This window comes from Octopus bimaculoides, chromosome 1 (genome assembly GCF_046866305.1).
Source record: "Octopus bimaculoides isolate indiv1 chromosome 1, ASM4686630v1, whole genome shotgun sequence".
NCBI lineage: Eukaryota > Metazoa > Mollusca > Cephalopoda > Octopoda > Octopodidae > Octopus > Octopus bimaculoides.
In genome coordinates, this window is record NC_142928.1 from 21,037,971 (window position 1) to 21,062,210 (window position 24,240).

The 24,240-nt window shown below is 35.6% G+C and overlaps 1 protein-coding gene across 1 annotated transcript in view; it reads right to left on the reverse strand.

Moving 5' to 3' along the window:
- LOC149137469 (uncharacterized) overlaps positions 1-24,240 on the reverse strand; it is a 40,816-nt gene that overhangs the window by 5,616 nt on the left and 10,960 nt on the right. Inside the window, exons 2-8 of the mRNA XM_089348981.1 lie at positions 19,664-19,688; positions 17,640-17,732; positions 15,816-15,893; positions 10,210-10,263; positions 7,470-7,607; positions 6,573-6,695; positions 1,903-3,192 (exon numbers count right to left, since the gene is read on the reverse strand). Of these exons, the coding sequence (XP_089205107.1) occupies positions 1,903-3,192; positions 6,573-6,695; positions 7,470-7,607; positions 10,210-10,263; positions 15,816-15,893; positions 17,640-17,732; positions 19,664-19,688 (1,801 nt within the window). The remainder of the gene's footprint in view (positions 1-1,902; positions 3,193-6,572; positions 6,696-7,469; positions 7,608-10,209; positions 10,264-15,815; positions 15,894-17,639; positions 17,733-19,663; positions 19,689-24,240) is intronic.

A 24,240-nucleotide genomic window follows, 5' to 3' on the forward strand; every position in this document is an offset into this window, starting at 1 on the left:
AAAGGAACAACCTGCCACAAACTATACCAAGCCAGAAATAACCACAGTAAACCATTGTCTGACAATAAAGAGAACATTAAAAATAATTAAATAAATACATACATACATGCATGCATACGTTGTTGGCACTCCGTCGCTTACGACGTTAAGGGTTCCAGCTGATCCGATCAATGGAACAGCCTGCTCGTGAAATTAATGTGCAAGTGGCTGAGCACTCCACAGACACGTGTACCCTTAACGTAGTTCTCAGGGGATATTCAGTGTGACACAGTGTGACAAGGCTGACCCTTTGAATTACAGGCACAACAGAAACAGGATGTAAGAGTGAGAGAAAGTTGTGGTGGAAGAGTGCAGCAGGGTTGCCACCATCCCCTGCCGGAGCCTCGTGGAGCTTTAGGTGTTTTCGCTCAATAAACACTCACAACCACCGGTCTGGGAATCGAAACTGCGATCCTATGATCGCAAGTCCGCTGCCCTAACCACTGGGCCATTGCGCCTCCTACGTACATACGTACATACATACGTACATACATACATACATACATACATACATACATACATACATACATACATACAGATGTGTGTGTTTCTGTTTATTTTTATAGGAAATTATATATAAAAACATTAAAATGAAGGATCACTTAATACTTCTTAGTACGTATTTGATTATTTTTAATGTTCTCTTTATTGTCAGACAATGGTTTACTTTGGTACTTTCTGACTCAGTGTAATTTGTGGCAGGTTGTTTTTTTTGATAGATAGAGTAATGTGACTGAGAATTAGGTGAAATGTTGGTAGAAAAGAGAAGGGTGGAATAGAGAGTGCAATTTGAGAAGAAAGTATGGTGGAGACAGTTATTCTGGTATGGTAGAATAATTTGTTTTTGCGTAGGGTAAAATCAGGGGTGAAAGTAAAGAGACGTGTCATATTCAGGATTCTTTTCTATCCTAGCCTATTGCTTCCTTTCTGTCCCTTTTCTTTTACTTCTTCAGTCTATGTTGGCCTTTATAATGTATGGGGTTGGTAGAAAAGTTTGTTGCATTTTTTAAGTAAAATTCATTAACAATGTTAAGATAGTTGTATGTATGTATGTACGTATGTATTTATAGTAATTTTGTGCTTTGCTTAGAAGTGATGCATGATACCAGAATTTTCATCTTTAGTTAAATACAATGAACTACTCCATATTGTTATTAGAGTATCTGCACGGGTGGAATCAGGACAGGCTAATTTGGGCTGGCATGAAATTATATAAACTGCGAGTCAAATCAAATAATATTTTGAAAGCATTTATTCTGAAATATATTAACCAAGGAAAGTCTTGCATAATGGGGTGTATTTCCTATTACATACCATGCAGATCTGAAATTTATGTATCAAATGCTTTCTGAATATTATTATTTGGTTTGACGTCATTACATTTGACAATATACCATGTTTGAGAAGACTTGTCTAGCCAAGTGAAAGTGTAGATGTTGCTGATGCTAGTGTCACATAGCTAATACATAAAAAACACCCATTACACTCTTGGAGTGGTTGACTTTAGGAAGGGCATCCAGCTGTAGCATTCTTACCAAAACAGATTGGAACCTGGTGCAGCTCTGCAGCTTACCAGTTTCAGCCAAACCATCTAACCCATGCCAGCATAGAAAGCAGATGCTAAATAATGATGATGATAATGATTACAATGTGTGTGTGTGTGTGTGTGTGTGTGTGTGCGCGCGCGCGCGCACATGCATGTGTTAATCTGACCTTATTTTGTCAATATTTGTCTAACTTTGCAGTATAAGTGCCTTGGAAATGATCAAATAATAGTACTAGTTATACCATCAGACACCACCTCTCTTCTCTTAATAGATATATGTTTACTTTCATCCACTGAAATCAAAGATTCACACTTACCTTCATTAGTTTCCAAGCGTTCTTTCACTTCATCAATAAGAGTATCGTCACTTTCATTTGTTGTATTGTTAGCTAGACCAGTTTTTGATTGTAGAATTTTCAGCATGCTTTCATCATTGTCAGTGTTCTCAACATTATCTCCAGCGTTAGTAACAAGTGGTTTTAGTGTGCTAACAACATTTAGTTCTGTTGGCTTTGCATTTGATTCTGTCAGGTTAGCAACACTTGATCCTGCTGATAAAGTAGCATTTGATTCTTCCACCCCACCAAGATTTGGTTCTTCTGCATTAACAACATTTGATTCTGTTAGGTTAGCAACACTTGATCCTGCTGATAAAGTAGCATTTGATTCTTCCACCCCACCAAGATTTGGTTCTTCTACAGGAACAACATTTGATTCTGTCAGGTTAGCAACACTTGGTCCTGCTGGCAAAGTAGCATTTGATTCTTCCACTACACCAAGATTTGGTTCTTCTGCATTAACAACATTTGATTCTGTCAGGTTAGCAACACTTGATCCTGCTGATAAAGTAGTATTTGATTCTTCCACCCCACCAAGATTTGGTTCTTCTACAGGAACAACATTTGATTCTGTCAGGTTAGCAACACTTGGTCCTGCTGGCAAAGTAGCATTTGATTCTTCCACCACACCAAGATTTGGTTCTTCTGCATTAACAACATTTGATTCTGTTAGGTTAGCAACACTTGGTCCTGCTGGCAAAGTAGCATTTGATTCTTCCACCACACCAAGATTTGGTTCTTCTGCATTAACAACATTTGATTCTGTTAGGTTAGCAACACTTGGTCCTGCTGGCAAAGTAGCATTTGATTCTTCCACCACACCAAGATTTGGTTCTTCTGCATTAACAACATTTGATTCTGTTAGGTTAGCAACACTTGGTCCTGCTGGCAAAGTAGCATTTGATCCTTCCGTCCCACCAAGAATTGGTGCTTCTGCATTAACACCATTTGCTATCGTCGCTTTAGTAACATTTGTTTGTACTGAGCTAGTAACATTTGATTCTGTTAGCCCTTCCAATAATTCAACTTCTTTTTCTTCATCTTCAAATTCTTTTACGAATCCATTGAGAAGCAGTACGTTGTTTTTAATTTCACCTACTGTCTTTTTCTCTTTCTCAAAAATCTCCTCCAGTTTTTCCTGTTTGTCTTCTTCTGAAGTACTTGCATTCTGATTTACACTAGGCATATCAGCTACCTCAGTGTTATTTAATGTCTCGTTTACTCCAATTCCATTAGCGATCTCACTTTTAGATGCATCCAGGATGGCAGCTGAAATTGTAAAATTATACTTAATTTATTACAAGATCATATATCTGTTTACGGATGTATGTATGTATTTTTGCATAACTCTACTGAAAGACTGTGAATTTCTACATATAGACTGTGTAATTATACAGACATCAACAAAATAGACTGTGAATTTCTGTAAATAGATTATGTAGCTTAACAAATAGACTGCATAGTTCTGGAGATAGACTGTTTAACATTACAGTTAGAGCATCTAACTCTACAAATACATTGTGTGAATTTATACAGATAGCAAGCCAGTCACAAGACTCTGGTGATTGGGAAGGAAGGGGGTTTCAGAATATTCTGGGTGGGCATTAATTCATAATAATGCTAAAGTGAAGTTTTGGAATAAGTATATCTCCATAAGGGTTTTTTGACAATTTATGTTTAAAGGTTGATTATAAACCAGTGAAAAAATTTTTCAAAATTCCTATTTTTTAAGCCCCTCCTCCTATTCATCCTACTCCTCCTTCTCATATGCAACTGGCCATAACTTTTGCATTTTTAACCTTTTATGAATTATTTTAAACATCAGAGATGTTTAAATGCTTTCAATTTTTGCTTCTTCAACTTACCTCTGTTTCAAAAGTTACATCAAGCTATAACTTGTTAAGATGTATGGCTTAAGGTTTTAAAATTATGCTTTAGGGTTATGGTATAGGTTCAATGTTAGGCCTAAGATTTGCAGTTAGGGTGTAGGGTTAAATAAAGAAAAAGCGTATTTTTACAGCACAATGATTTTACTTGTTTCAGACATAAATATGAGGAAATTGTCAAAACTTAAATAGAATATAAACTCTGTCAATTCTAAAACATTGTAGTGTTTTCAATTTTTATTATTGCACATTATTTTATGAAATTTAACAATTTTAGTAACATTATTTTAATCAATATATGAGCAAACAATTTATTTGGTCTGGCCTGTATTTAAACCAAATATATTACAACTTCTGAAATTTGTGCTGATACTGAAAATTTCTGAAATTGTTGTAAACCAATTTAATCAACTAATTAACACAAATATTATAAAATATTTGTAATCTTCTTGAGCTGGAACAGAAAATATTCAAAATACTTCCGTGTTCAGTTTTTTTAATATCTATTCATGAATGCAAGTTAACAAGGTTGTTTTTTTGTTGATGTGTCATAAAAAGATAATAGGGTGTAAATATATGAGACAATGTATAGAAGATGACTTGCAAGAAGCATTGCAGCAAATGTGAGGAATGCAACATACAATTTGTGGATATCTGGAAAAGCTCTAAATGAATATAGTGAAGAACAGATATCTGGCAGTTTCTTAAAAGTAATATTTTCTAAAATGTAATGATGTAACATTTACAATACATAATTCATTGTAAAATGAGCTGTCCAAATAGTTTATGCTCATGAGTTTATGCTGAAATGGGAGATAATCTTGAAACTTCTAAGAATGCTTCTGATTCAAGAGACAAAGCATTTTTAGCTGCAAAATGAATGCTTCTCATGTTGCATTCATTAAAGCAACTTTGAAGTTCTCTAACACAATAATCAAAAACACTGTTGTAATTACAATTAAAAATTATATATTCGTTATCAGAATCTTCATGACCCAGCATTGATATTATTCTGGGGTGTACAAAAATGAGGACAGCAATGGCAGAAAGCAGCTTTAGACAAAACTGAGAATTCTAACCAAGGTTTGCTATTAAACCATAAATCACAAAAGCCTCATTGTTTTTGTTTTTTGGGGCTATTTTACCATATTGGTTAGAATGATGCACTGATAATTTTGGTAGACATCGCATCATATCTAATCTGGATAAGATAAATTTGGGAAGTACATCAAGTTCTGTAGATTGTATAAGATTAGCTGCTAAAAAAATTGACGGATGGTGTAATGTTGCCGATTCAATTGTGATTCATTTCAAATGGAAGAAATCTTCTATGTCTCATCATTTTCACAGGTCTTGGAAGTTTTAGAATTTACAACCAAAAACGTATGACAAAAATTAATTTTTGTCATTTCATTGCTTTTCAATTTGAATAAAATACAATTCTTTAAGTTCAAGCAAAATATAATAAAATTGCAAATGCAAACTATTAATGGCTATTATTTTGAAAAACAGAATGTTCAAGGTATTTCCTCATAAATTAACCGAAATGTCTGTTCCAACTCTATATTTTTAAGTTGATGCATGACTTTGATTAGAGATAATCTTATAATTCAAGTTGTGAGGGCAAAATACAATTATGGAAAATCCAACGAATTTCTCACTTTTTTCATTGATAATCGAAGAAATTCTATCTCTTTCTTTATATATGTGTGTAAGCATGTTTGTAGGTATGTTTGTGTGTACATATAGATAGGTGTGTGTATGTACATATATATATATATATATATATATATATATATATATATATATATATATATATATATATATATCTATGTCTGTGTGTGTCCATACATATATATATGGTATCTGTGTGTGTGTGTGTATGTATGTGTGTATGTGTATGTATGCATGTTTGTAGGTATGTGTGTGTGTATATGTGTATGTGCATATATATGTATGTGTGTATGTGTCCATACATATATATATTGCGTTTGTGTGTGTATATGCATGTTTGTAGGTGTGTGTGTGTGTGCATGTGTGTATGCATGTGTGTGTGTGTGTGTGTGTGTGTGCAAAATATTGTTCTTGTTTACAGAACAGTTAAATAGCATCTGGTTCTTTTTCTCTGCTTAGTTTAATTGGCCAGTATTCTTTCATGAAATTCTAAGGTGGTCAGTATGTGGTCTAACCCCTTTATATATGTGAGTGTGTCTGTGTGTGTGTGTGCATGTGTGTGTGTGAAGATGGAATCAGAAGTAGTATTGATAAAATGTAAATGAATGTGTGTAGGGGGAGGTACATATGTATATGTATTCTTCTGAGCATCAGTAATATATAAACCTACACATCATCAGCTCTGTTTGTAGTTTTATTTTTTATTGTTGTCGTTGATGTTTTTCATTTTTGCTTTTATTCAGTGTCATTTTTGCCTATATTAATTATTTCCCTGGGGAATTTTTGACCAGTCTCTGCTGTTCACTTTGTTCATGATTTTAAAATTTAATTTTCATTCTGGTTTAAGAAGAAAAGTTACTCGGGCTTCAAGAAACGTATTGCAGGAACATTTTTGTAAACTGTATTTTCAAAATCTGAGGGTGTACCATTGAATAGTGATGTGGAGAATGCCATCCAGTAACCCCTTCCTTAATGACAGGCCCAAACGATAGACTGATTAAGTGAAACTTTACAGATAAAGTGTGAGAAACTAAAATCTCATTGCACATCATTAAGCTAGTCAACCAATCAAAATTATTTTCTACTTACTGTAATTCTTACAGGAAGATTCCATTTTCTCAGTAATATGTTCCTTTAAAGCCTGGAAATGGCTAGCCAATGACTCCAACATATTAGACTGCTCCATAAACTTTTCCTGGTTGGGTGGGGCATCTGGAATAGGAAAAAAAGGAGATTTTTATCCCTTCTGTTTCTAACAAACTCTATTAACTGTTAGTATGTGCATTTTGGTTTCAAACAGAGGAGAAGTGGTAGAATCCATGTTCTTAGAATAACCTTTGAGACTGATAAAGTCAATGTTGAAGTCAGTGTTCTATGGTTGATGTATTTTGGAAAAGCGTAGACAAAGATGTTGTCCAGGAGAACTGTGGCTGTAGACAAAAAGGATCAGGCTAACTGTTTAGTACAGTATTTTATGGAACTAGATAGATGAAAGGAGGAGATGTATGTGCATTTGAATGAACTTGGATGCAGTAGGTACACAATTAACTAGTTTAGTGTATCAGAGGTTATTATACAAGTGATACCAGAGATGGAGAGAAGAAGCAACATCTCTCTATACCAGTGTTTGTTGCATGGCAAAGATTCAATCTTTGCCATTTAGCTTTGTTTGGATGCAGTTTAGATGTGTATGTGACATCAGAATTATCCTAAATATATATAGAAGAGATTTGCAGTGGGTCAATAAGTTATGAAGACTGAAGCATTTTTCCACCTTAAAGGGGGAATTTTGTCTTCTATTTGTTTCAGTCATTTGACTGAAGCCATGCTGAAGCACCACCTTAAAGGGTTTTAGTCGAAAAAATCACCCCCGGGGCTTATTTTTTATAAGCCTAGTACTTATTCTAATGGTCTCTTTTTGCTGCCAAACTATCAATTGTTTAAAATCCTTTGACGAATAATATTTATGAAAAAAGGAATAATTACTTGATATCAAAGTTTGTAAGTAGCTGTTTATGAGAAACAAGGAACTCAGGATGCAATCCACATTAGCTTTCACTTTATAACTTATGGTTCCTCCAGAGAATTTCTGACAGAGCTCAGCCAAAGTTGCATTTTCATATTCTGAAACAAAACAAAATGTACAAATTATAAATTCTTGTCATAGATTCTTGGCATTCTTACACAACATACCAATAGCTTCAAAATCACAACCATTTTGCCTGAAAAACATTCTACAACAAAAATCTAATAAATTGAAAGCATACCAATACACAAGAAAGATTAAAACATTTGAGATATCACTGTGTGTGTGTGTGTGTGTGTGTGTGTGTGTGTGTGTGTGTGTGTGTGTGTGTGTGTGTGCATGCACATTTGTGTGCATGCATATGTGTGCATGTACATGCGCGATCATGCATGAATGGGGGGGGGTGAGTGCATGGGTGCATGTGTGTGTATGTGTGTGTATTTGTGTATGTGTGTGTGTGTATGTGTTTGTGTGTGTCGACACAGTTATAGCCAAGTTCATTAACAAAAGGTTTCAGGTTTCATCCCAAAGCATGGCATTTTGATCATAAACATTTACCATGACCTCAAGTCAATCTAAGTCTTTTGAATGAAAATAGGTAGATGAAAAAAGTGTAGAAGTCCATTGGATTGACTATAACCATAATTCAAAGGTCCACCCTTTTCATATTGTGTTATGATGATTGTGCTATGATGATTGTTTGTGCAATATATAACCACTCACATGCTAGTTCTATGAATAGGTCATTCAGTTGATTGAACAACTGAATACTCATACAACATTCTCAATTGGAGAATCCACCATTATCATGCTTATGTATGTGTATGTATTGTGTATGAGTTTTAAACATAATCTTACTATAGACCTAAAAACACAAGGAATAATCTCCAAATTGATAGCACACATGAATATCGATCTGACTAAACAGTTTTGAACTTTTAAAATTTAATATTAGAGTTTGCTTAACTTACCACTGTGATACTAAGAAGAAACAGATTATAGCTAGATAGAGACCACATCTAAATTCACAGAGACTGAGCAAATTCTTGTATTGATGAGAGTTTGGAATTTGTTAAGAAATTTCTAAGGCAGTACATGCCCCACCTCTCTATCTCTCTCTCTCTCTCTCCCTCTCTCTCTCTCTCTCTCTCTCCCTCTCTCTCTCTCTCTCTCTCTCTCTCCCTCTCTCTCTCTCTCTCTCTCTCTCTCCTACACACACACACACACACACAATGCAGAATTATAGACTAATAGATCCATTTCAGCCAATTTTGCCAATCATGAGAGTTTAAGAAAAAAATCATGTATGGGTACCTATTTGAAGGGTTGGCAGAATCAACTGATAGGATCTGTAATACTGATTCTCTCCTTCTTAAGGAATGTGATTAACCATGCAGATCCTCTACAAGAATCTGTTCTGACTCCACCCCATCTTCTTCTAGTCCTGCAAGTTACAGGGTGACCTCAATAATACTGACAGCATGAAGAAAAGCACCCAGTTACACACTGTAAAGTGGTTGATGTTAGGAAGCTACATCCAGCCATACATACCATGCTAAAGCAGACACTGGAGCACAATGCAGTCCTTGGAACCATCAGCTCCTGTTACACTGTCCAACCCATGCCAGCATGGAACATGATCTTTAAATAATGATGATGATATATAATCAAAACAGATAACCTTGTTTGGGGAATAGTCAAGAAATATACTGCAAGCTTTTGAGAACACAGCATGATAATGAAACTAATTACAGGATTTCAAACTAAGTTCCCATCAAAGTTTGCTTATTTTATTGATGTAACTAACACCAAGAAGTTTATAACTCTTTCTTCTCTGACAAGAACTTCAAAATTTTGAAAAAGAGAGAGAGTGTGTGTGTGTTGGAACTAATTAGTATTGCACTTTTAATAAATGATTCTTACTGGTCATTATTTGCACTGCATCCATGTATATTGAGTCCAGAGTGGTCTTCATGGGATATATATAGGACTGTAGCATGATTGAATAAATTTAAACTGAATTAGTACACTGGCCTATATTGTGTCTAAACTAGACAGTGCTAAATAAAAAACAATATTTCAAATTAGCACTCATGTCAATTCATTTAGCGAACTGACTAAATTATATTCCATATTATAAAAATTTAACATATAAAATAAGTCACCAAGTACCATTTGTCCAGCTTCTATTCCAGTTGATTAATCAACAATAAAGTTTTTCTGCATTCATTTCCTTATCAATAATTTGGTTGACAAGTTGAATTACTCAGCCTGTAGATTAAGCGTTCAAACCTAATTGAAAGTAATAAACATTATTCCACTATCTCAACTAGCAGAAGAATTATCACTTCTAATTTGAAAAGTTGCTGTTACAAAAATATATTGCACTAATTCCTCACATCATTATTCCAGACATACATCTAAATTTATAGAATCCAAGAATGGATACAGCATTCAGTCTAAAATACTGATTCTAGTCACAAGACCTCAGATGTGTAAGGAATAGGAACGAGACTGTTACTATATTTAGCCCTTCCTAAGGGTATGAATGAAGTGAAATAGTAACAAACAAGAATCAAAATTCAGAGTGCACTGAATTAACAAGGAGCCTATGGCCACTGACAATTTGGTGAGGGGATTGGAGTTATTCTTTGTTGTTTTTTCGTCAAAAATTGAATAAATTAGAATAAGAAATTATACCTTTTGTTTCCAAACTACAGATTTTCAACTTTGGTAAGTGATCTTCTGCCATTGCTGAAAGAAAAACAAAATGATGAATATATTAGCATGTTGAAAAAATCTTGTTAACAGAATTGATTTCTAACACTGGCACAAGGCAACAAAATCTGAGAGAAGGGTATTGTCAACTTGATGGTGATAATTGGCTCCAGCACATGACTGATGCTACATTTGTGGAATCTGAACTGAGAGTTTAAAGGAATATTAAGATAACATAAAGCAGTTTGTCTACCATTGTACAGATTCTTATTTCTTTATTGCCCACAAGGGGCTAAATATAAAGGGGACAAACAAGGACAGACAGAGGGATTACGTCGATTACATCGACCCCAGTGTGTAACTGGCACTTAATTTATCGACCCAGAAAGGATGAAAGGCAAAGTCGACCTCGGCGGAATTTGAACTCAGAATGTAACGGCAGACAAAATACTGCTCAGCATTTCGCCCAGTGTGCTAACGTTTCTGCCAGCTCGCTGCCTTGTCTACCATTGTACAGATTCTGTCAGTCCCTCACTCTTCTTGTTAATAATACTGGTTTCCAATTTTGGCGAAATTTGAGGGGAGGGGTGATGTTGATTACATTTGACTGCAGAACTCAACTGATACTTATTTTATTGACCCCGAAAGAATGAAAGGCAAAGTCAACCTTAGTGGAATTTGAACTCAGAATATATAGACAAATGAACTGTCACTAAGCATTTTACCCAGTGAGCTAACGATTCTCCCAGCTCACCACTCTCTTCTTATTAATAATATTAACATTGTAACAATGTAATAGACAGTCCAAGTCAAAAGTCTGAATGCACTGGTGCAAATAAGTTATTATATTGTAGTTGATGGTAATAATGATCATCATCATTGTTTTCACAATCACTTTTATATGCTTGCAGTGGTCAGACAGAATTCATTGAGACAGATTTTCTACAGTCAGATGACCTTCTGCTACCAAGCTTCACTTGTTTTCAAGTAAAGTACTATTTCTCCATGACCGCACATGTTTCTGTGGAAGATTGGAAACAAATGACAGCTTGTATGATGGTGACACTCGTTTACAACTATCACATGATATCTAGACAAGCAGGCACAATCTAACACACACACACACACGAAGGTTAATAGAACGAGCTTCTTCTAGTTTCTCTCCTCCAAATTCATTCACAAGGCTTTGGTCAGGCTTGTTCAAGATGTGCATTCAGACTGAACCCAAAATTATGTGATTGGAAAACAAACTTCTTAACCACACAACCATGCCCAGATGAAGTGGTGAGAAAGGATCTTTGAACGCTGGACCTCACTGAGGAAACGACAAGGGATCAGAAGATGTGGCAATTTGCTGTACTTCTCTCTCTCTTCATTCTCTCTCTCTTCTTCTCACTCTCTCACTCTCTTCCTCTTCCTTTTCCTCTCTCTCTCTTGCCAGGTAATCATGTACTTCCTCTATATCAAGACACCTGTTTCTGCCTCTCTGTCTCTCTGTCACACTCTAGCCTTTTATCATCTGACATAAGGTCCCCTCCTTCAATGACCCTGTCCCTTTCAAAATTCCTTGTCTTGCAAGATACTTGGTGACCCTGCTGGTGCTGGTGCTGGTACTGGTGACACATGAAAAGCATCTGGTCCACACTGTAAAGTGGTTGGCATTTGGAAGGCTAGTGCCACATAAAAAAAGCACTGAGTCCACTCTGCAGAGTGGTTGGTATTAGGAAGGGCATCCAGCCATAAAAACCCTGCCAAAACAGACACAGTATCTTGGGGTAGTCTTCTACATGGCCAGCTCCTGTCAACCGTTCAACCCATGCATCAAGACAGATGTTAAACGATGATGATGATGTGTGTGTGTGTGTGTGTGTGTGTGTGTATACACATGTAGAAAGATAGATTGTTTGATGCCTGTGTGCAAACAGCTATACTGCATGACAGTGAAACATGGGCTATGACAGCTGAGGACATGCACAGGCTTGAAAGAAATGAAGCCAGTATGCTTCACTGGATGTGTAATGCCAGTGTGCATGTTCGATAGAGTGTAAGCATCTTGAGAGAAAAGTTAGGCATTAGAGGAATCAGATGTGGTGTGCAAGAGAGACGACTGCATTGGTGTGATCATGTGATGCATATGAACGAGGACAGTTGTGTAAAGAAGTGCCGATCTCTAACTGTGAAGGGAACCTCTGGTAGAGGTAGACCCAGGAAGACATGGGACAAGGTGGTGAAGCATGATCTTCAAACTTTAGTGAGGCAAAGTGACTGAGTTCCTTTCAAGCATTGGGCCTGATGGAGGCAAAGTGGCTGAGTTCTTTTTGAGTGTTGGGCCTCATGGAGGCAAGGTGGCTGAGTTCCTTACTTCATCTTCTGTGGAAGAGCATAGGATCGAAATGTTAAAGACTTTCTCACTTCCTGAGCGTTAAGCTAATACATCTGTTTGTTGTCTACACCACCTGTCTTTGTCTTTTGTTTTTTTGTAAATTCTCCCTATAAATATGTGTGTGTGTGTGTATCATCATCATCATCATTTAACATCTGCTTTCCATGCTGGCATGGGCTGGATGGTTTGACAAAGAACTATTATAATTTTTTACTAAATCACAAACTACACAATGAAAATACAGAAAAACATATAAAGCAAAAAAATTCAACTCGTGAAATTTAATTTGTATCCATCAGGTTGGCCATCACTGGGGCTTCTTGAGCGCATGTCAGTTCCATTTATTGAGTTTCTTCTTGTTTTGATGTTTGGTTCATATTAGTTTTCTTCATTAAAAATTATCTAAAGTTGTTTTTTGAGATTTCTTCTTCATTTCACAATAGATTTCATGATAACAAGCATGACCACTCATTAAATTTGCAGCAACAGTTGAGCTTCTTTGAAAATCGGTATCTTACTGTTCAAAGATTTCAATTACTTTTTTAATGTGAGGAAATGCTTCATTTAGCTTTTTTGTAGAGAAGCATCTTTCAGGTGATTCTTCATTTTCTTCTTCTTCTTCACATTCAAACTTTTCCATTTCTAGCAATTTGTGATTTGATCACTGTCAGCATAAAGAGCTTCTTTAACATCTTCAGGTGAAATTTTGAAGTTCAATTCCTTTGCAATGTTTATGATTGAGTCAGTTTCCTTTTGAAGACTTTCATGAAGATTATCAAATCCTTCAAAATTGTCAATTAATTTGGAGCAGAGATTTTTTTTCAAATTCCTTTCATGTTCTTTATGGTAATTTTATCCCATGCTTTCTTTATCAATTTTATTGCATCAAGGATGTCAAAACTCTTCCAAAATTCTTCAATCATAGAACCATTTTCTTTTTCAGTTACTTCAATGAGTCTTTCAAAGATGAAACAGAGAGAGTAAGTTTTGAATGATGAAATGGCTCCTTGATCCATAGGTTGTAATAAAGATCTTGTATTGGGAGGTAAAAAAAACAACATGGTGATGCTTTCAGCATGAGTGGGGGCATTACTCATTATCAAAAGAATTTTGAAAGGAATTTTTTTATCCTTACAATATTTTTCTACTTCAGGAACAAAGTGATTAGAAAACCAATCTTCAAATAGAGTTCCTGTCATCCAAGCTTTTATTGTTACGCTTCCAGATTACAGGAAGTTTTACCTTATCAATTCTTTTTAAAGCACGGGGGTTTTCAGATTGATGAATAACCATGGACTTGAGTTTGCAGTCCCCTTCAAAATTTCCTCCCAGAAGCAATGCTATCCTATCTTTTGCAGCTTTCACTCCTGGCATTGAAGATTCTTCTCTCACAATAAAAGTTTTTGAGGGCATTCATTTCCAAAGTAGGCCCATCTCATCCACAGTAAATATTTGAGATGGTATAAAGCCTTCTTCTTCAATCAAATCTAATTGGCGAGGAAAAGTTTCTGCAGCTTTTTGATCTGCACTAGACAATTCTCCTTGGATCTTCACATTGTGTAGATCTGCTCACTTTCTGAAACGATCAACCCAACCATTGCTCACTACAAACGTTTCATTTGATGTATCTGATTTATCTATAAGCGAATTAAAAAGGGAAATTGCTTTACTGCAAAATATAGCCTAAGTGACATATGAAGTCTACAAATTTCATTGTTAATCCAAGCTGTCAAAAGTTTTCAGTGCATGAAATTAAAGTTTCATTATCTTTTCTTCATAACCAATTTAAAGAGTGTCTTCTTTAGCTTTATTTAAATAATCTTCCTTTTGCTTCAAGATGGTACAAACAGATGAAGGAGCCATATCATATTTTTTTTGATAAATCTTTAACAGTTGCACCTTTTTCATGTTTAATCAATTCATATTTTATTTCTAAAGTAATTGCTTTATGTTTCTTCTTATCCTTTCTTTGCATCTCAGAATTCTTTCTATTTGAAGATATCACAAGGGTGTTCAAAAAAATAAAAATGCACAAAAATTTTTTAAAAAGATGGATGGAATGAAGGAAGATAAAATGTAGGCTAGCATGAAGGAAGTCAGACAGGCACTGACACACTTCAGTGGTCATAGGATTGCAGTTTCGATTCCCAGACCAGACGTTGTGTGTGTTTATTGAGCGGAAACAGCTAAAGCTCCATGAGGTTCCGGCAGGGGGTGGTGGTGAACCCTGCTGTACTCTTTCAACACAACTTTCTCTCACTCTCTCTTCCTGTTTCTGTTGTACCTGTATTTCAAAGGGCCAGCCTTGTCACACGTTGTGTCACACTGAATCTCCCTGAGAACTACATTAAGGGTACATATATCTGTGGAGTGCTCAGCCACTTGTTCATTAATTTCACGAGCAGGATGTTCCATTGATCTGATCAACTGAAACCCATGTTGTCATAACCGACAGAGTGCCATGATGTATATATGTATGTGTGTAAGTATGTATGTATGTATGCATGCATGCATGCATGCATGCATGCATGTATGTATGTATGTATGTATGTATGTATGTATGTATGATTGCATGTATGTATGTATTATGCATATGTATGTGTCTATGTTTTCCCTTTGTCTTACTTCTTTTAATATATGGTTATGTCAAAGCAGCGAGCTGGCAGAAATGTTAGCATGCTGGGCAAAATGCTTAGCAGTATTTCATCTGTCTTTACATTCTGAGTTCAAATTCTGCCGAGGTCGACTTTGCCTGTCATATTTTGGGGGGTCGATAAATTGGGTACCAGTTGCGTACTGGGGTTAATCTAATCGACTGGCCTCCTCCCCAAAAATATCAGGCCTTGTGCCTAGAGTAGAAAAGAATACATGGCTATGTTTTTAGCAAAAAATATGAGAAATATTATTATTTGTTATACAAAATATGAAAATTTGCAGCCATTTACATGCACATGTAGTCTAACAGTTTGTTCAAATTTTAGCTCATTAGCTGAATATAATTTTCTTCAGACCATTCATATATGCTCTCCCAGCACTGTGATGTGTGTATTGTCAACTTGTAGATAATTGCTCAAATTTTAAATTGTTAAATGAATGGGCTCCCAGTCATTCATATACATTTAATTCATTCATAGTCTGCTCACTGCCATACCATATTTGTACCTAATACATTACATTCTTACTATGAAATGTAAATAATACTCACAATAGTTTAGAATGCTTACTCGCATTTCTTCCAGAATATCAGCAGAACTTCGGAGCAAATGATGATGTGTCTTATTGCCTTAAGGGAAGAAAATAAAAGAAATAAACATTGCTATATCATTATCACAGTTATAATATCTGTAAATGTTTTAAGTATATTAGTAGAGTTAATGTTAAATTATAATAATTGATCAATGTTTAGTTTTAGTCTCAAGTTTTAAGATTTTCCAAAGATATATTGAATCACAGCAAATATCCTCAAATCTATCTGAGGAAAATTTTTTAAATAATGTAATTCAAAGGAGAATATATTGGAACGGTTTCTTTTTGCCTTACCTAGATCTGAATTCAGAATAGCCAGATAAGCAAGCATTCATCAATTATAAGTGTCCTTTCATGTTACAACAGGATAAGTAAATTTGGTTATCAAAACTATTCTTTGTTGGTGATACAATATATTGCTGGTGGTTGAATATCAATTATCAAACTTTCAATTAATTAATATTACTGCATTTTATATGTTGAAATAACTGTAGGTTTTTAGTAGCCTCAGGGCTCAGAAAGGCTTTAGAGCCAATTGTGATATATTTGCATTCAAAAACTGTTTAAAAAAATATACATATTTACCGTTTTGTAAATCTAAATTAAACTGAGATATGACTAAGACAAAATTTGCTTCATTAAAAATTATCTGAGCAAATTAATCAAAGTTGCTACTTAAAAGAAAAGAGTTAGCAATGGAATTTTGTTTGCACCAGCAAAGCCAAAATCAAAACAAGAGCTTAGGAAATAGGAATGGATTAAAAAAAACATTTTCAGATTTAATTGTAGATTTTAAAAGCTTTAACATGACTGTGAGTATTGTCAGAGGTGTTAAGGCATTGTAGGAAATATTATCTAAAGTTTCTTCTACAACAGTGACAACTTCTTATTTAAACAACCACAACAAAGATGTGTTGCATAATGCTTTGTCAGGAATGTCTTTCCCCCATTAGGTTTAGTTGGTCTTCAATTTCATGTAAGCATATATCTGATGTCCCATTAAATGCAGGTGTGTTGGTGTTGTTTGATACCAGGTTAACTTTGATCCTGAAAATGTATGATCAAAGTCATTCCAGTGATGACCATTCCATCTTTCATTTAGATATAGTACATTCCTTTTTCAAAATGGTAGATGCAAGCTAAAAGAAATTTGCCTGTTGTTTCAAGCAGGTCATACAGTCCTGAGCCTACATTAGAAATTATGTTTTTAGACAAGCCACTTTATTTTCTACATGACTCAGTTCACTTATCAGTTGGCAATAACGATCTGATTACCTGAGAAAAAATACTTTGTGTACTTCCTCATTCAAGCACTATCCTTTAACTCTTTAGCATTTAGTCCAGTCATATCCAGCCTAAATATTCTACCTGTTTTATGTTCAAAATTACTAGATCCAACTTCTTGCACCTACCCTACAATGTCATTGTAAAAATATACAAATACACCATTGAAATCTTGAAGCTACAAGATAAAGTATGACTAATTCAAAACAATGTGAATATATAAGCAATTCATTTGACAAAGAAATCTGAATGCCAAAGGGTTAAAATATCTGTTTTGTTATTTAAGAGTCATTTATTTTCATTTAACAATGAGACTATAATATTCACTACTTCAGTAAAATCCATACATTTAAACAAATAGATTTTTGAAATAAAATATATTGATTTTTGTCTTAGTTTCCAGAAATATTCTGCCATGTTTCCAGTGTGAAAATTGTGAAAGAAAGAAGGGATTAGAATAATGAACAAACTTTGGCTATGATATTTTTCAGGTACTTACCTGGAACTGACTTATGATCAAGGTTTTTTAGAAGTTCTTTAAGTTCTGAAAATGAACCATCCAAAACATTTTCAATGTCTTGATGTGTTTCTTCTGTAATATAAAAAAATACCTTTTATATCATCTTAATATTTATATTAGCTTATCATCATTACTAACCTTCTTGTTACTTATAACTATGCACATGCATTTTTATATAGATAATCCTATCAACCCAAACTAGTATAAAATATGGATGCTAAATGATGATGATGATGATGATGATGATGTTATCCTCCATTCTCCATTCGTCTTCCACAAACATCTCCCAAAGTTAACAAAAATTTCTTCAGCAGTACCAGAGCACCACATGTATCAATGAAAACTCAGTTCCAAATGCCAGGCCCCATAATTTCTAATAATCTCACATGGTAACCTAACATATATAACCTTGTCAAAGCTGCATTCTGAAAAAGAAGCTGATTCTAGAAACTGGCACTCTTTCCAGGGGTAGAAAAATGCTTGTTGAGGGTTAACTTCGTCCCCGAATCAGTTGCTGACTCTGAACAAGACTCAGGTAAACATATGAGACTGAGCTGTTGCTGCTATGTGCACAAACATTCTAGGGCACATCTCAAAACAGCTGTCTAGTTGATTGACAATAATTCATTTACCAACACACCAACTATAGATTCACAGACACACTATTTTCTCTTTCTCTCTTTCTCTCTCTCTCTCCCTCTCTTTCTCTCATAATAATAGATTTTGTTCTTCTGAACTAGAAAACTGCATACCACCTCCCCCAATATACCCAAATAACCAACAAGACAATCTGCTACAAGCCACAGATCTGATCCATCGATGAAGTATGATTCTAGCTACATGAAATTATCGCAGTAGATAGCGATATAGCAGATGTGAGAGAGGCTCAGAGAAACTGAAGGAAGTGGGAAGAAAGGAACAATATCAGGTAGCTTAGAAAAGTTAAGTGTCAGGTATGCATAGTAAGACGGGATGATTGTCACCAGCGTTGCCTTACTGGCACTTGTGCCGGTGGCACGTTAGAAAATTATTTGAGCGAGGTCATTGCCAGTGTCGCTGAACTGGCTCCTGTGCAGGTGGCATGTAAAAAACACCATTTTGAGTGTGGCCATTGCCAGTACCGCCTGACTGGCCCTCGTACCGGTGGCACGTAAAAGCACACACTACACTCTCGGAGTGGTTGGCGTTAGGAAGGGCATCCAGCTGTAGAAACTCTACCAGATCAGATTGGAGCCTGGTGCTGCCATCCGGTTCACCAGTCCTCAGTCAAATTGTCCAATCTGTACTAGCATGGAAAGCAGACGTTAAACGATGATGATGGGGAAAGTTCAGGGGAAAATTCCCTCTGCTAGCAGGTTTTATAATGGTTTGTATGAAAGGTGGTACAAACATTGAATGAGTAGGATGTGTGAAGAGTAGAGAAAAAATGAGGCAACAATGCACTGCTGGATGCATAATGTTAATATGCATGAATGACAGAACACAGGTGAGCTGAGAAGAAAACTGGCTGTAAGAGAAATCATGTATAGTGTGCTAGAGAGAAGACTGAGCTAGCACAGATATGTGATGTGAATGATGAATGACAGTTGGGTAAAGATTTAACAAGCAATCCAAGTGAAAGAAACCTGTAGTAGAGGACGACTGTGGAAGATATAGGAAGAGGTAGTGAAAGCTCATCACACAATACTGAACTTCTCGAAGGAGATGACAAGAGAAAGCAATAGTAGTGTTCAACCCATACAGGCCTAAAGTGACATTAACAATGATGATAACAGTGATGATGGTGGCAATGATGACAATGGTGGTGTTGATAAGGATGATGACAACAACAATGACGACAACAATGATGACAACAATGGCAAATATGACAATGATCAAAATGAGGACAATGATGATGATGAAGAATTTGATAAAAAGGATATCTGTTAGAAACATTCCACAAATGTGATTCAAATCCCATCACCGCCACACCAAAATAATATCAAAGAAAGTGTAACACCAACCAGCAACTTCTGTCTTGTTACTTTCCTGAAATAGAACAAAAAGAAATAAAAGTAAGTAACATGTTTAAAGTAGGGAAAATACTTGATTGCTTACGTGTGGAGGTGTTTAAGCATGCTAGAGAACTAGATTTAGGAGAAGTTTTACTTTAATCATTGTTAGTTTCACAGATAATAAACAGTAAACTATCAGGTGTTATTTCTACACATGTCAACCAATATCTTACAATCTATTCTTAAAACAATAACAAAATTGGGAAAACTAAATGTGTTCTCATTCCTGATTGAAGTCAGCTGTTGCAACTTTCTGACTGAATCAGTGCATTATTTCCTGCAAAAGATTGATCTGAAACCCAAACAATCAAAAAAAAGCCACCGAGGAGACAGGTATGGCAGCTGAAACCAATTCAAGACAGCTATGGCTAACTTCAGGTGGAACCTCTCCATAGATGAAGACTTATTCAGTCCTCATTACCCTACTCAGGCAAAGCATATAGCTTAAGGGGAGAAAACAGTTGCAACCCTGGGATACCTGCTGATATGGAAGGGTTTCTGATGGTGCAATGGATTCAGAAGGGCTTGCAAAACCTCTGAGTAGCTCCTGTGGGGGTAATGCATCTTAGATGTTTATTTAACCAGTATATTCAAAGAAGTATACCTGTTATTGTTCTTAACAACAGCACTTTTCCTGTGTCAATATAGTGTTAATGTATTACTTTATATTTATTAGCCTTTTCTCCTTTTTTTTTTGGTGGGGGGAGTTTAGTCAGAAGAGAAGATAGTAACCATGACTCATTACAGGGACGATAGGAGGAAGATATTCTCAAACCAGAAACTGGTCGAAGTGCTTGACATAAAGTGAACTCTGCTAAAAGCATCCAGAGTGCCAAGTGATAATGTTAAATTGTGTAATAGGTTAAGTCTATCACCCAAGACATTAATTTCTTTAGGGGTTTATTTTTGTTAATTATAAAAAACTGTAGATGGCTTATGAACTGGGAAAACATACAATGAGAGATCCAAGCAGAGCAACACAGATGGAAGAAGTGAGATGTGGACCACAAACAGGATTATGTTGAAACATATACCTCCTTTGGTTACATTCCATGACAGTATCTTGGTCATCGTATGAACTTTTCAGACAACCCTCATATGTTGACAGTTAAAGCAAGTATTAATTAATTCTGTGGAGGAGTGTATCAACTGCAGGACTATATTAACTATAAAGGGAATGATAACTGAGATAAACTTTTACACACACACACATACATACATACATACATACATACATACATACATACATGCATACACACACACACATACATACATACATACATACATACATACATACACGCATACACACACACATACATACATACATACATACATACAAGAATACCCTATTGCTGATGCTAAAAGGAGCCTTGGATTTAGGTTAGAAACCAGCTCTTTCTCTATTGGCAAGAAATCTTGAAATAAAACTGAATTATGACATACATACATACATATATACATGCATATATACATTCATACATACATATGGTTGTGTGGTTAAGACATTTGCAGCCTAGCCAAATGATTTTGGTGTTCAGTTCCACTGTGTAACATCTTGGGTAAGTGTCTTCTACCTTTTAGTGTAGCCCTGGACTAATCAAGGTTTTGTGAGTAAACTTGATAGATGAAAGAAGAAACCTTTCTTATGTGTGTGTGAGTGTACATGGATGTGTGTCTCCTTGTCATGACATCATATGATATTTGTAAATGAACATCACCATTATACAAGCAGTGTTCTTCTTGGAAAACATGTTCAACCATGTATAAATATTACTTTTTGGAAGCAGGTGAGGTTTCATGACAGGAGGGGCACTTGTTTTATTTATTCTAATTTGATTGTTACCAGTGTCGCCTTACTGGCACTTGTGCCGGTGGCATGTGAACAAAACATTCAAGTGAGGCCGTTGCCAGTGCCGCTGGACTGATTCCTGTGCAGGTGGCACGTAAAAACACCATTTGAACATGGCTGTTGCCAGTATCGCCAGACTGGCCCTCATGCCGGTGGCACGTAAAAGCACCCACTACACTCTCGGAGTGGTTGGTGTTAGGCAGGGCATCCAGCTGTAGAAACTCTGCCAGATCAGATTGGAGCCTGGTGCAGCCATCTGGCTCACTAGTCCTCAGTCAAATCGTCTAACCCATGCTAGCATGGAAAGCGGACGTTAAATGATGATGATGTTCTTTATTCTTTGAGAAGGAACCTAACTTCAAACTACTTTTTACAGATCACTTTTTACACATTGTTTTCTAAACCTGAGAATAGTAAGTAGAGGAGCAAATTTTGATTTTATACTCCCCCAAAATTCTAGGAGGTGCACTTGCATCTCCCACACACTCTGTTCCTGGGGATATGATCTGCAAGATTTGAACTCAGCACATAAAGAGCCAGAGGAGATGCCACTAAACATTTTGTCCAACATACTAACAATTCTGCTAAATGACTTGCCTTAAGAAAGACATGATCATAGAAAATTAGTGTCAATCAATTCTACCTGGCTCATGAAAGCATGGAAAAGCAAACATTAAAGATACAATGATGATGGCAATTATGATAATGATATGTATATGTGCGTGTGTGCGTTTGTGTAAAAAATGTGTATATATGTGTGTGTTTCTAATATACATGCATATTCATGTTTTTATGTGTATGTACAAACACACACTCACATGCAAGTGTATTCATAAGCAGACACATATATTTAACCTGATGTTGTACGTGGGCTTTATATCACCAGTAATACAATAGTGTCCTCTGTCAATTGTGAGATTAAACAGAACAACTCAGCACATATTTATTCTACGTGAACAGTGACAATTCTTGTGCAGACAGGCAGCACCAACACCTTGGCAACATATTTTAAAAAGATAAATAGAATAATAATCTTTCCCAACAAAACATAAAATTTCAGACACCATTCATTTTTAAAAGTTGAATTTAAAAAATCTCTAACCAGTTTGACTAAATGAGAACAGTGTAAACCAGTAAACGTGGTATGCATGACTGCTCTGCAAAAAAATAGGAGTAGGAGGTTGCAAATAATTGAGTTGTTTGTTCAGTTAAGGCTAATGGTTGCCAGTGTAAGAAATATGTATAGTTATTAGTATGAGCAGTACAGTGTAAGGGAATGTCAGGTATTATTCACATACAAAACTGTGGCAACTAACTATTGAAATGCTGTTCTCAATATGGTATCTAAGAACAGGTTTGTCAGGTTTCTTGAGGTGAGTGCCTTTATAGAACTATTTAAATAATGGGACATGTCAACCTGAACTAAAATTATTAATGGTGGTAGAAGCAGAAAGAAACTACGGCTGTGAAAAGTAGTGCAAAAGAAATGACCAAACTAGGAAATTTATATTTAGTGTAGACTCTCTAAGATATCTCATGTAGATCCATACATGTTCTATTTTTAAACTATAATATTCACAGATCCACATATACCATAGGTCTATATCTACATCTGCATACCTTAATACTATATCTGTGATATGCATACCTTAATACTGTGCCTATGATATTCACAGTACACATCTGGGACACACACTGTTCCAGATATGAGAACAGTACTCAATCATAGGTCTAAGAAAAGGATCATTAACTTCTTTCTATAATGACCTACTCTGGTTATTCTTATGTTTGCCCATGGCCCATAGATATTTCATATTGTCATATGCTAGACATAGAATAACCCTGCATTACTCTCCTTTCCCTCATTAGCAATGCATACTGATGTAAAAATTAAAGAAATTGTGATACAAAGGACCATCTAAAAAACATCAACTGTTCAATGGCTCACAAGTACATTAAATTAGTCCAACCCATGCTAGCATGGAAGTGGACATTGAATAATAATGATGATAATGGTAGTCTACATGCAGACTAATGTGGATTTAGATTGTTTGCAGGTATAGTAGCAGCTCAGTCTCAGACATGGGAGCTGTATTGTTGTATGGATATAAGATGTAAGTTTAGAAGCACTGTCTTAGATATGTCAGTAGTGTTCTAATATGAATCTAGGATGTTTCAGTATGTAATAATAGAACAGTCCTGGAGATATGAACACAACCCTAATGAAGGTCTAAGATGTTTATATGGGTGCTTTGTAACAGCATTACTCCAGATATGTGAGCAATATTATAATGTAGGTCTAAAATATTTGTATCGGTGTGTGTATTTGGGTATCGTAGTTGTTAGCAGTAGTCTAGGTCAGGGGTTTTCAAACTTTTTGACTTGCGGACCCCTTTATATTTCAGGCTTTACCTTATAAACGCTTATGAAATTTATACATAAATATTTGCTTAAAATAACATATATTTTTGCATTTATTTATTTAACAGTATTTAACAAATAGGTTTATTGTCAATTAAAAGATTTCGATTAAAAAACATATAAAATCAAATTGTCCATAAAAAGTATTTGCTGTCCACGGACCCCCTGTTTTGTCCTTGTGGACCCCCTGTGGTCCGTGGACCAAAGTTTGAAAACCCCTGGTCTAGGTGACTGAGGATAAACGTTCACTACAAAA